A 14,014-nucleotide genomic window follows, 5' to 3' on the forward strand; every position below is an offset into this window, starting at 1 on the left:
ACAGATCTATGTCTGGTCTTCAACCTCTCAAGTTGTTGGGATTCTAAGTGTATTGCCACCACGTCAAGTTAAATATTTTTTCGTTTGATTAGATCATTTTTACTTTAAGAAAAACCTGTTAACAAAGATAATGAGAGCCAGGCTAGATAGCTCAAGCCTGGAGATACCAGCCAGCATTTCGGAGATGGAGGAAGGAAGAAAAAGACTTCAAGACTAGCCTGGCCTACAGTAGCCCCTATTTCAAAGCAAAAGCAAACACTCCCCGCCCCCAAACGGAATGGGACCATTTCTCCCCGTTCCTTCTGAGGTTCCGAGGGCATCGTACAATTGGAAAGAACAAGTCAGACATTGCATCAGGCAGTTTGATATTAAGATCTCATAAATGGCAGTAGTGAATTCATACTATTAATATAGGTAGGGGAAAATGAGATTCTTACCGATTGATAATGTTGACTTCTCTCTAGTAACTTACACTGTGCTGACAATTTCGCTGTTTCATTTACTTTTGCAAGATGAGGAAAGCCGCTACGATAATATTCCTGCAATAATATTCCTGCAATAATATTCCTACAATAATATTCCTGCAATAATATTCCTGCAATAATATTCCTGCAATAATATTCCTGCAATAATATTCCTGCAATAATATTCCTACAATAATATTCCTACAATAATATTCCTGCAATAATACATTTGACCTGCTAAACACACAAGGGATATCATACTTAGGATTACAGGTCCTTTTTTATCTAGTTAATTACCAACTTTCAGTTGTTTTCTTTTTCAGTTCTTGTAACCTATGAATAAGCAAATCTTTTTGCATAGGCACAGTAAAGATGATTTGCTATTTCTCAGGAACCTTTCACTTACAAGATCTTATTTGATCTCACCCCAGTCCTCTGGAGATGCCAATAGCCTTTCCCCAAGTCAGAAAGATTTCAAGATTGTGTAAGGATCAGCATTTCCTTCTGAAATAATATTGCCAAATCAGCCAGTGTGGGGGGGGATTGGAATTAGGGTAGATTAAGATTAGAAGATTGAGTGGGCCATGGTGGTATACTCTAATTCCAGTCCTTGGGAGGCAGAGGCAGGTGAATCTCTGTGAGTTCAAGGCCAGCCTGGTCTCCAGAGGGAGTAACAGAGAAACCTGCCCCGAAAACAAAATGGATGGATGGATGGATGGACAAGCGGACAGATGAGAGACGATGTGACTTACTACATAAGACAGACGGAGACAGGCTGGTCTTGAACTTGTGATGCAGTTGAGGATGACCTTGAACCCCTCTAATCCTGCTCCATCAAGTGCTGAAACTACCGAGCTTCCTGCCCTGCTGGGGCAAGACCATGTTTCGAGAAGATGTAAAATGCTGGAATATTTTTAATGGAGGAAATATGAATTATTTTAAAAATAAGGAAATAAGGAGATAATTAATGTGCCTTACTCTGATGCCCAGATTGGTCTGGAGCCTTAATTTTTTCCTGTCCCAGCCTCCCCAGTGGCTAGGACTGGAGGCATGCACCACCATCACACCTAGCTGCAGGTCTACTCCATTAGTGTAGTTTAAAAACATATGTATTTTTATGTGCACATTTGTCTGTGTGAGGGTGTCGGATTCCCTGGAACTGGAGTTATAAACAGTTGTGAGCCGCCATGTGGGAGCTGGGAATTGGACCTGGGTCCTCTAGAAGAGAAGCCAGTGCTCTAACCACAGAGCCATCTCTTCAGCCCCCATTGGTGTAGTTTTAAAACTGCTAAAAGTCTACATGGGATTTCTGGAGTATTTTGATAGTAGAAAGCTCCAAAAATTTCTGAAGAAGGTACATGAGGCTGAAGAAATGACTCAGTGGTTTAGAGTGCCGGCCCAAGTTCTCACTTAAATTCTTAGCTAGGTAGCTTGAACACCACCTTCTGGCTTCCTTGGACACCAGCAAACACATTAAAATAATAAAAATAAACCATACATATAGGGCACATGAATTATGTGCAATACGGTGTTTGTATATGTAACTGGAACTCATTTAAGAAACAGTGCATGTATCAAACATTGCATCTGTGTTCCTAAGATTAGGTAGCTTAATAACTGGAGTCTATTGGAGGCAAGGCTCCTTATGTGAAAGTCATGGAGCCGGGGCTGTAGCTCAGTGGGAGATCACTTCATTAACATGCACAATGCTCTGGACTCTATTCCCTATATCCAATGAATAGGAAATGAAAAGGATGCATCGTGTTTTCTAAAATCTCAGTTTGACTGTGGTCTTTGTTGGGATTAACCCCAGGGCCTTGCACGTACTGGGCAGGACCCTTATTTCCCATGCTGCTTATTTGCTTTTTAAAGTGCCTAGGCTGATCTTTAACTTACTTTGTAGCCTTGAACTTTCTACTTTGTTTTTCTTCTTTTTTCTTTTGGTTATCTGGATGGAGTCTCATGTAGCCCAGACAGAAATTTACTATGTAGCCCAGGCTAGCCTTGAACTTGAGAAGCCTGCACCCATTCTAGGGTGTATACTTACTCCCCCTCTCCCAGACAGGGTCTCACTATGTGGGGTCTCACTATGTGGCTGTGGCTGTCCTAGAACTCACAGTATAAACCAGGTGGTGGTGGCAGTGGTGCGAGCTTTTAATCCCAACACCCGGGAGGCAGAGGCACACTCTGTGAGTTCTAGGACAGACAGGGCTGTTGAGAGAAACCCAGTCTCAAAGAACAAAAACAAAACAAACAAAAACCAAAAAACTCACTAGGTAGACGAGGCTGACCTTGAGTTCAGAGATCTGCCTGCCTCTGCCTCCCAATTTAAAGGCATGAGCCACTATGCCAGCTTGCCTCTCCCTTTCTTTCTTTCTTTGGTTTTTCAAGACAGGGTTTCTCCATGTAGTTTTGGTATTTGTCCTGTGTGGTGATACTTTATTTGTGCTAAAATGTGGTGATATTTTATTTGTGCTTTGATAAATAAAGCTTGCCTGGAGATGGGTAGTGGGGAAGGCCAGCCATTTTAAGTAAACAAAGTCAGGCAGCACAGGCCCTTAATCGCACTCATCAGGCAGGGTCTGTGTGTTAAAGGCCACACTAGGGAACAGAGCCAACCCTAGTGACCTGGAGGTCTGTACAGACAGACAGATGGTGACAAGGAAGTGAGGTAGCTGGGCTAAGATAGCCAGTGAGAGGGCAGAACAGCAAGGCAATCAAGGCGTGCGTAGACAGGAAGTAACTCTCATTTGGAAGCTGCAGAGTTGGTGAGGTAAGGTTGGCTGTTGGCTTTCCCTATTTCCCTGATCTAAGGCTTTCACCCCTATATTTGGTTCCGTATTTTTTATTTAATAAGACCATTTAGAAATTTGTCTACAGTTCTGGATCTCACTATGTAGACTAGGCTGGCCTTGAACTCACTGAGATCTCTGGCTCTGCCTCCCAAGTGCTGGGATTAAGGGTGTGCACCCCACCCCCTTCCGGGCGCCTCTCCCTTTCTTGATGACTGTTCTTAAAGAACATTCCGACCTTATCTCCAACCTTGCTTCGTAATCAATAACTAACAGAAGAGGTCTTTTGGAAGATCAGTCGAGGGAGACGGTCCATGTTGCTTCCCACCCTGTACAGAGTGAGATCTTAGGGAGGTCATAGACTGGAAGATGAATTTGGGTAGCTTCAGGTGAAACTAAATCTTGACAGCATTGACTTCTTTAAATGAACATTAATTGGTTGTCTATTTTTTTTTTTTTTAAGCTGAGGATCGAACCCAGGGCCTTGCACTTGCTAGGTGAGCACTCTACCACTGAGCTAAATCTCCAACCCTAATTGGTTGTCTAAAGCAGTGGGGTTCCGCATGATGTTTCAATGTGTGCATACTGGGATCAGCATCATTTTTGAGGCTTTTGCAGTGTCTGTTGAACTCTATGGGTGTGGATGCCATTTCAGAGAATGTGAGGAAGTGAGCAGAATGAGCCTGTAAAGGATGAGCAGCCGGGGCTTAGTGCTGCAGTGACTCTGGAGACTTGTCCCCAGGGTAGCAGGGCGTGGTGTTTCGTAATTACCTCTGTCTTGATGGCTGTGACTGTTCCAGAAATGTTCTCTTGTTAGGGCCAGGCAAGCTCCTGAAGTGCTAGGAAGAGAAGCAGAGTTGAGGTGGGGCTCCTGAGTGTGCCCAGAAGCTGTCTGTACAGCTACTATAAGCCTGAGGTGGGTTCAGAGGGTATTGTGGCTAGGTAGCAGTGGTCTTAGCAGGGTTTCTCATTCCTTAGTCCTGATGTGACTTCCTAGGAATTGAGTTGAGAAGTGGTGAGAAAATCAGAATTTGTCAATAGAAAGTAAGGAGGGAATTTAAGAGATGTTGGAAAGCCACCTGTCCCGGGCTTTCAAATTAGTTATTATTTCAAGAGAATAAAGGAATGACAGTGTAGGTGGGGGTGACTGGGTACAGATGGATGGTCAGTCAGAGACAGCTGCCAGTCCCACTGATTGTTGGTATCTGGCCCAGATGTCACTGCAGGCCTGCATTAACAATTAGTCCGTTCTCAGGGCTTGAAACAACCCTACAATACGGTGAGATGATGAAGGTGTGGGGCTGGATGAGAAATAACAACAGTTTTCTTTAGATTATGGAATCCCAAAGAAGGAATTTTTGAAGGTTTGGTGGCAGCATTATTCAGATGACTTAAAATTTTCATTTACTCTTATGTTTTGAGATAAGTCTCCCTGTGCAGCCCAGAGTGGCCTTGAGCGAACAGTTTTGGCTTCCAGTTCCAGGGCAGGGATTACAGGTGTGTGCTAACACTCCTGGCAGTGCTTACTCTTTTATGATCTCTGATGTTATCATCCAGTGGACAAAAAGGCTCAGCCGTTTTCTTCATAGTGGCTGTCACTGGAATATGGGGGTGGCGTTCATTTTTCTGTTTGTACCTGTCTGAATAAGTAGTTTGTGGTGATACTGGGGAAGGAATCTCAGGTCTCATGTGTGCTGGAAAGCCGGGACCACTGAGCTGCACTCTCCCCATAAGTGTGTTTAATGACTGACCTTTTGTTGTAGGTGGATCTCTGGCTGTCCTCAAACTGGGGGCCACTCACGGGCCTCTGCCTCCCTAGTGGTGGAGCACAGGCGTGAGCTGCTGTGTTGTTCTTGGTTTTTCTGAGTTAAGACTTAAGGCTCAAATTGCTTGAGGCTTTTATTAGACCTCTGTCAAAATTTGTCAACTCCTTCATGTTCTCTCTCCCATGCCTGTCATAACTAGCTAATTCAACTAGATAAACTAAAATTGACCATGCCTTGTCACTTATTGGGTAGATTTTTTTCTTATTTCCTTTTATTTTTATATATGATCATATAATTACATCATTTACTCCTTCCCTTTCCTCTTGCCAAACTATCCCATACACTCCCTGCCTTGATTTCCTTCAAATTCATGTCCATCCACTTTTTTTTTTTTTTTGGTTTTTTTGAGACAGGGTTTCTCTGTGTAGCTTTGCGCCTTTCCTGGAACTCGCTCTGTAGACCAGGCTGGCCTCGAACTCACAGAGATCCGCCTGCCTCTGCCTCCCGAGTACTGGGATTACAGGTGTGCGCCACCACCACCCAGCCATGTCCACGTTTTTTATTAATTGTTTTTACATGCATACGTACATATATATCCCTAAATATAACCTGCTGATTGGTATGTTACTTGTATGTATGTTTTCAGAGCTGACCATTTGGTATTGGTTAACCAGTTGGTGTGCTCTTTCCCAGGGTAGACTGTTTCTCCCACTCAGCATTCCTTAGTTGCTTGTAGTTTTTTTTTTTTTTTTTTTTCCCTTTTTCGAGACAGGGTTTCTCTGTAGCTTTGTGCCTGTCCTAGACTAGCTCTGTAGTCCAGGCTGGCCTTGAACTCACAGAGATCCGCCTGCCTCTGCCTCCCGAGTGCTGGGATCACAGGCGTGCGCCACCACCGCCCGCTGCCTGTAGTTCTTTTTGCAGTGCTGAGGTCTGGTGGATTTCTGCCAGTCCACTTTGGGATGTCTGTAGTTGTTGTCTTCATTCAGCTCATGTTTCGGCAGTCGTGCTGGTGAGACTGTGGGGATAGCTTCTGATGGTACTAGGAGACGAAGTCTCACAGAAAGCGTCTGTCCTCTGCCTCTCACAGCCCCCACCTCTCTTCTGCTGTGTTTCCTGAGCCTGAGGTACAACAGTTGTCTTATGGGTGTGTCAGTTGGGACTGGGCTCCACAGCTCTGCATTTGGATTGGTTGTAGTTTTCTGTAATGGTCTCTGATGCAGAGAGAAGTTTCCTCGATGAGAGGTGAGGAACATTTGTCTATGGGTGTAAGGACAAATATTTACAATGCCGTTAAGAATTAGGCTGGTTTAGTAAAGTGGTGGTTGTGGATTCCCCAAGACCCATGACTTTACTAGCCCAGGTAGTTAGGCTAGGTCTCCAGTACTGGCATGATTTCTTTCTTGAGTGGATCTCCTGCCAGGGTGTGTGTGTCACTGCAGCACCCACAGTTACTGTGCTGTGCTGGTCATTGTGGTCCACAGGTTCATAGTTGGCAGGCTTTATTTATTTATTTATTTATTTATTTATTTATTTATTTAAATTGGGTTGATTTTTTTTTTTTTTTTTTTGTAGGAAATACTACTTCATATTGACAAATCTCAAAGGATTTTGTTTGGAGTGAGAGTTGGTGTTTTGGAGGTAGGCTTTGGTCTGATTAATTGTGTCAGTGTTAGGAATAGATTCCAGAACAGATGTAAAAATAGGAAACTGTGGCTGGGTGGTGATGCACACCTTTAATTCCAGCACTTGGAAGGCAGAGGCAGGTGGATCTCAGTGAGTTCGAGGTCAGCCTGGTCTACCAAGAGAGTAGACCCTGTTCCAGGACAGCCAAGACTGTTACACAGAGAGACCCTGTCTTGAAAAACAAAAATCAAAAACAAAAACACAACAAAATTTTTTTGAGACAGGGTTTCACTTTTTATTTTTGGCTGTCCTAGAACTCGCTCTGTAGACCATGCTGGCTTCAAACTCACAGAGATCCGCCTGCCTCTGCCTTCCCACTGCTGGTTTTCGAGGAGTGTGCCACCATCCTCCTTTAATGGAGACTCTGTTAATAGATGTAGACTCTCTCTAACTGGACTGTCCAGCTAGATAGGCATTTCTAGGAAGAGAGACTACGAGATTTTTACTAACTTTCTTTAACTAGGTTAAGGTTTGACTCCCAGTTAAGGATGATTTGGAGGTTTTAGGACTGCTTCTGTGAGCTGTAGGTCTTCATACAGTTGTGAAGGATTTGCTCCATAGGACATTTATTTGTATGGAGTACAAGAAGCAGCTTTAAAATGTGCTTGGATGTTGTATTTTGTGAATGTGTGTGCACTGTGCTGCAGTGCCTCAGTGGAGGTCAGGGGTTGCTGTGGGAATTAGTTCTCTCCTTTGGGCTTGAACTCTAGTCCTCAGGCTTGGCAGTAGACATGCTTTCTTTTCTTTTGGTGTGTTCTTTAGGAAGAAGCTGAACTAAAAGGCATTTGGTTATTTTAACTGCATCTGAATACACTATAACCAACACATCTTGCTTAAATAAAAGGATCATTTTGTTACCAAACTGAATAAACTTACTAAACCGAGGTAACAGGACTACCAGGACCTGTTTGAGGTTGGGATATCTAATTGTAGGGAAGATTGAAGTGCAGTGTGAGCATGCATTTACATGTATGGATTTTCACTAAATGTCTTAGATACTAGGAAACTGATCACAGAACGGATAGCATTTTAGTTTTTGTTTTCTTTTTCCTTGAAGGGAAAGCCCATTTTAGAAGTTCCTTTTCAGTCCCCACCCCCTTATTTCCTCTGAGGCAACCTTCCAGTACTCTTTAGGAAGCCACAAGAACATTCCCATTCTACTAGCCAACAGCAAGAGTACTTATGGTAAACACATACCTTGTTTTTTGTTTCCTTCTTGTTCTTACCTTTTTTCCCTTCCCCTTTCTTTCCTGTTTTGGTTAAGATGGGGTCACTGTATTGCCCAGGCTGCCCTTGAACTTTTCCTCCTCCATCTCCTGAGAGCTAGATTATAGACATGTAACGCCATGCCCAACATATTTTAATTAAATTTTTTTTTTATTATGTGTATGAGTGTTTTGCCTCCATGTATGTGTGTGTACCATGTTCCTACCTGGTGCTTGAGGAGTCCAGAAGAAGGTATCAGATCCACTGCAACTGGAGTTACAGATAGTTTTGAGCTGCCATGTAGGCTCTGGTAACTGAATGCAGGTCCTCTGCAAGACCAGTAAGTGCCCTTAACGTCTATGTCATCTCTCTAGCCCCGAATTTTAATTTTTATTATGGCTGAATCTGGCCCTCTCATCCAAGCTGGCTTTCAAATCCTGGGCTCGAGGATCATGCTGCCTCAGTTTCTCATGTAGTTGCTGTGACAGGTGTGTGAAGATGAGTAAAACTGGCTGTGAACTGAACATTTACACGTCATCTTGAAGGGACTGAGAAGACGGCGAAGCTTCTGTCGTTGGGGCTGTGCATGGTGGGCACGCCTTTAGCACAGCTCTGAGGAGGCAGATGCTGATGGAGCTCTGAGTTCAAGGCTAGCCTTGTTTACATGGTGAGTTCCAGACCAGACAAGGCTATATAGCAACATCCTGTCTCAAAAACCTCAAAACCAGAACAAAACCAAAGCAAAACAAAGTCCTCAATGACAGAAAGAATTTGTCTTTGAAAACAGCAGCATCACAGATGGTTTTCACTTAAGAATTCCTTAGGAAAACCTTCTCTCCTCTGTTGGAGATGCTGCTCCATGGATACTATCTAACATATGATTTTATCTCTGAAAAATGCTACCAAAACAGGAAATACGGCATTTATAAGTGCAGTATTATCCAATTGGGTGTAAATATGAAGCAACATCGTTTGGCCCAGTGGAGTATGTTGCCCCAGCATAAAGATCATTACTTACCAGATCTGATGGTAGATTATATCAGTGAGTGAAGCAAGAAATATGGCAAGCTATTAGTATCCTGGGAGGTATTTGATCAAGGTCAAGACCATTTTTGAAGAACACCTAAGACGCTGGGAGATGACACAGAGGTTAGGCACACTTATGGCTCTTCCAGAGGACCTAGGTTCAGTTCCCAGTTGGTCCCTCAAGTGTAACCCCAGCTCTAGGGCACTGACTGACACCTGTTCTGTTCTTCATCAGCACTTGACACACTGGTATACGTTCACACACAACACATTAAAACCAGAATAACCCTAAATAAGAGTAGAGGGAGAGAGCAGCAGATCAGTATCAAAGATGGTTAGGAACTTGAAGAGTTAGGACTACAGAATGAGAGAGATCTGTTGTCAACCGTGCATCTGAAGATAAGTGCTAGAATTGATGAAGAACCCCAAATCCAACATTTCCCCAATCAAACCATCCATTAAACCAATGGGCAAATGAACAGACAATTCTCAAAAGAAGAAATACAGATGTCCAATAAATATTTGAAGGAAATGTTCAACATGAACATGCTGAGTTACCAGGGAAATGCCAGTTAAAACTGCTTTCAGATTGCTGACAGAATGGCAGTCATCAAGAAAACAAGGAACAGATGCTAGGAAGGATGTGGACAGGGATGCTGGTGGGGTAAGCTGCAGCTGTCATGGAGATCAGAACAGAGGTCCTCCACCGGGACTGTAGGATGTCCAGCTTCCAGTGCCGGGCCTCTACCTGGAGGAGTCTAAGCCAGCATGTCACTCAGGGACTTGCACTTCCTTGACAACTGAAGTACTAGTCACAGCAGCCAAGTATGGAACCAAATGAGTGGATAAAAAAATGTGGTGTGTGTGTGTGTGTGTGTGTGTGTGTGTATCTATATGCAATATAGTTTTGTTCACCCCTTTAAAAAAAATTATGTCATTTGTAGAAAAATGGATGGTCCAGAAGCCATCATGTTAAATGAAATAAGCCAGACTCAGAAGCCAAATACCATATTTTCTGTCCTAATTGAATCTAGGTTTTTATATTATATAGAAAACTTGAAATTTCAATTAAAGCCACATTTCCCAAGCTCCTTCACCTAGTAGATGCTCGATTATGTACTGGAAAGATGAAAGAGGTTACTAGCATTTTAAATTGTGCAGGTTGAAAGAACAGGCAAAGGCTGAGCTGGCCCTGTGCTCGGCCCAGAATCTAGTGTGTGTGCCACACCTGGATTGTGTGCAGAGGAAGTTGCCTTGTGGTGCAGAAAGAGGTCTTCCTTCACTTGTCAGTGGAGTAGATGTTGTTACAGCCCCCTTGGAGAAGATTCTTGCAAAATCTATATTTAAGAACCAGCCTCATGTCTTTAATCCCTTGGGAGGCAGAGGCAGGCAGATCTTTGAGTTCAAGGCCAGCCTGGTCTACAGAGCGAGTTCCACACAGAGAAAAAAAAGAACCAGCCCTTGCTGGCTGGGGTTCCAGCTTCCTGGTAGAGCACTTGACTGGTATGTGCAAGGTCTTATGTTTCAGTCCCTCCAAAACCAAACCGACAGACAAAACCAGCCCTATAAAGTTCTGTTTATAAGGGTCCTTTTATGTTTGTGTGTGTACACGTGCAGACCAGAGACTGATGTTGAGTGCCTTCTGCTTTGTTATTTTTTTAAAGATGCCACTATCTGGGGTGGCACACAGGAAGCAGAGGCAGGAGAATCTCTGAATTCAAGGCCAGCCTATCTCACGTAGTGGGTTCCAGGCTAGTTAGGGCTATATAATGAAACCTTGTCTTAAAAATCAAACAAAAAAAATGATTTATTTTTGTTTTATGATTATGAATGTTTGCTTGCATATATTTGTGTGTCTTATGTATTCCTGGTATATGGAGCAGCCAGAAGAGGGCATAAGATGCCCTGGAAAGTGGAAGTATGGACAATTGTGAGCAGCCATGTTGATGCTGGGAACTGAATTTGGGACCTCTGAAAGAGCAGTCAGTGTTCTTAAATGCTTTGCCATCTCTCCAGTGCCCCACTTCCGCCATTGTTTTTTTATTTTTATTTATTTATTTATTTATTCATTTTTAAAGACTTCCCTTTGAGCTTTTAAAAGGCAGTACCAAAAAAAAAATAGCTTTTAGTTAGTGTAGGACGGTTTTTATTCCTCACAGCCAAGGCACTGCATGTGAATGCTCTATGTCCCTGTATTACCAGCCTTCCAGCTGTGGCTGGTGGCAACACAGGCAGCCTTGTTAGGCTGTGAGAATGAATGATCTTCCCTGCTCTTTCTTCATCCAGCTGTGCACTTATTAGTGCTGGGCTGAGTCTATGATGGCAGCTTGGTTATTGCCTCTGTTCTTTTCTTTGGGGTACTGTACCTTGTGAGTTCTAATCACCCCGAGCTTCCTACGTTCTCTGTTGTCCCTTCACCCCTGAGACTGCTTGTCCTGTTAGTGTCCCCCCACTGCTCTGAAGTCTAGTTCTTGGCAGGCTCGTGGGGGCAGTCATAGAGGTTTATCTCACTTTCATTTTGTTGGGATCACTGTTCTTATACTGTTGTTCAGTACCTAAAAATTGCTTTATATGTTTTGTTTGTTTACTTCTGTAGTTGAGAGAGTAATTGAACCCAGCTCTCCCCTCTTGACTGGCAGTACATGTGCTTAGGTATAAAAAGGAGAGGAGAGATGAGGAATGGGTGAAAAAGGTTGCTAAACATTATCTTAAAAACATGAATAACAACATTAACAAGTGTTTAAATTGAACTTCATGTCCTGAAGTCCACAGTGTGATTTTTCAAATTTTAAAAATTATTAGTTATTGTTTATTCTGTCTGTCTGTCCCTCTCTGTGCCGTGGTGTATGTGTGGAAATCAAGGACAACTTTTTGAGTCAGTACTCCCCTCCCTTCTCACTGAGACAGGTTCTCTCTGGTTGATAAGACCCAATTGCTGTAGACACCACATAAACTTGAGTTGTAGAACATGGAGAGATGCTCTAGTACCTACATGGATGCTTCACGTGGCTTTCCTCCTGCGGAAGCTTCTGTGCATGCTGTTGAAGGAGAAAAGCATCAGTCTTACCCAGCCGTGAACTGTATGAGTGATAGCCTGGCAAGACATGCCCGCTGGTGCGGTGGTCGCATTAACGTTGTGAGAGTACCACTTTCTTTCTGATTGCATTGAAGGCTCTTTCCACAAGATGAATCCACAAGTTTCCATTACTGGGACAAAGAACCTCTTGTTGATAGTCGTGGGTCCTCGGCGCATCTGACCATTCTTTGCAGGGCGACTGTGTATATTCCTTATTTCATCTTTTGCTTTAATCATTTTTAGCTTGTTAGCATTTTGTAATTTTTTTTGGGTCACTTTTCCTGTAGGTATTGCCTGATTTGGAAAACCTTGAAAAACAGGGACAAATTGTAAGAAAATGACGACTTTTCGAAGTCATTGTCCACATTTGGATTCAGTCGGTGAAATAACCAAAGAGGATTTGATACAAAAATCTCATGTAAGTTATACGGTAATCGTCTGTAAAACCATACTCACTTTCCTCTTTAACACATATTTAAGTAAATTAATAGAATATTCTGTGTCATATATAAAAATATATGTTGTTATAGTGATCCATTTATGTTTTTGCCAACATAGCAAATATCTCCTCTGTTTACTTTCCTAGGGTGTGTGTCAGGACTGCAAAGTCAGAGGACCCAATCTGTGGGCATGCCTGGAGGTATACATAGATATGTTTTTCTTTAAAAGTTTGCTACTGTAAATTTATACATATTAATAACAATTTTTGATGCATACAAGAATTTTATGTGAGTATACTTTTAAAACATAATAACAAAAAAATTAAGGTTTAAACTGGATGGATTTTAATTTAAGTATGCTTGTAGAGTCTTTAGTAAACCACTCAGATATTTTTATGCTCACTTTTTATTGAAGGTGAGATAACCCAGTTTTGAAATACTTAGTCTGGTCTTTGTGCTTGATACCTTTTAGCTGTGTTATCTAACTATGGAAAGTAATTTAATCATTGAATTAAAACATAAAATCAAAACTTAAGTGTAAGTATTATTGAAATGCTATTTGTAAAGTTAATGCATCTGTGATAGAATACTTTCCTTCTTATTTATAGAACAGGTGCTCCTATGTTGGCTGTGGCGAATCCCAAGTGGACCATAGCACCACACACTCCCAGGTATGTATGCAATCACTGGGTACATGGCAATTGTTGGTGCTGGGAATTGGGTCCAGGACTGTGCATATGACAGGCATGCACTGTGTTATCATCACTGAGCTAACTCCTGGCCATTCAAGAAAATTGTCAGAAGAGCTGGAAGGAAAGGAGACTCAATCTAACATTATTTCAGGTTGCGCCTGGAGTTGTGAGGTGTTAGTGATCTGGTCTCCTGTGTCTCCTAGCCTGTCCTAGAATTTGGAATCCTTCCTGGGTTTCCTATATGTCACACTACAGATGTGTGACACCACACCAGCCTAGAGTTTTTGCTTTTTAGAAAATGTGTAAGCTAAAACTTTGCTTATTTTCAGTGAAAGGTTAGGGGGCAGGGGTTGGTAAGAAAATTGGTATTAGGACATGACTGTGGTTGAGTGTTGATAAAAGAAGTACACATGGATGTGTGTGAAGGCTATAGGTTTGTGGAGGTTGAAGTTAGTATAGATGTATAGGTTTCTGTTTGTTGTAAAATTTAATTAATTTTTATTAGTGTGTGTGTCAGAGGCATGTGTGTGCCACAACGTGTGTGGAGGTCAGAGGACAAGTTTTGGGAGTTGGTTCTGACCTTCTGTAGGTTGTAGGTTTGAACTCAGATTGTCAAGCTTGTACCAGGTACCTTTTCCTGCTGCGCTGTCTTCTGGCCCGGTGCTTCCCCTGCCTGGCTCCCTGCCTTGTGTTCCCTCTCCTGTCCTTGCTCTCCACACCACTCTGACTGCCCTTCTACACTGCCTGAGTTATGTGGCGCTGCCCATGTGACTGACATGAATCTTAAGTAGTGTTAGGTAGCTCTTCCATTCTAAACTCTAAGTTTCTCTAAGGAATGCTATCTTAAGATGCCCATTGATATATCTGCA

At 42.6% G+C, this 14,014-nt stretch overlaps 1 protein-coding gene across 5 annotated transcripts in view; it reads left to right on the forward strand.

The window, feature by feature from the left end:
* The window catches only part of Usp33 (ubiquitin specific peptidase 33), a 59,284-nt gene that overhangs the window by 10,434 nt on the left and 34,836 nt on the right, over positions 1-14,014 (forward strand). For 3 of the 5 annotated variants that reach the window (XM_036189349.1, XM_036189347.1, XM_036189350.1), the window contains exons 2-4: positions 12,301-12,431; positions 12,600-12,653; positions 13,062-13,124. In XM_036189349.1, coding sequence (XP_036045242.1) covers positions 12,351-12,431; positions 12,600-12,653; positions 13,062-13,124 — 198 coding nt within the window. In that variant the 5' untranslated portion in view covers positions 12,301-12,350. Of the gene's footprint in view, positions 1-6,641; positions 6,661-12,300; positions 12,432-12,599; positions 12,654-13,061; positions 13,125-14,014 lie in introns of those variants that run through there. The other 2 variants (XM_036189348.1, XM_036189352.1) reach the window with 2 other exon arrangements.

This window comes from Onychomys torridus, chromosome 6, assembly GCF_903995425.1.
Source record: "Onychomys torridus chromosome 6, mOncTor1.1, whole genome shotgun sequence".
NCBI classification, from domain to species: Eukaryota; Metazoa; Chordata; class Mammalia; order Rodentia; family Cricetidae; genus Onychomys; species Onychomys torridus.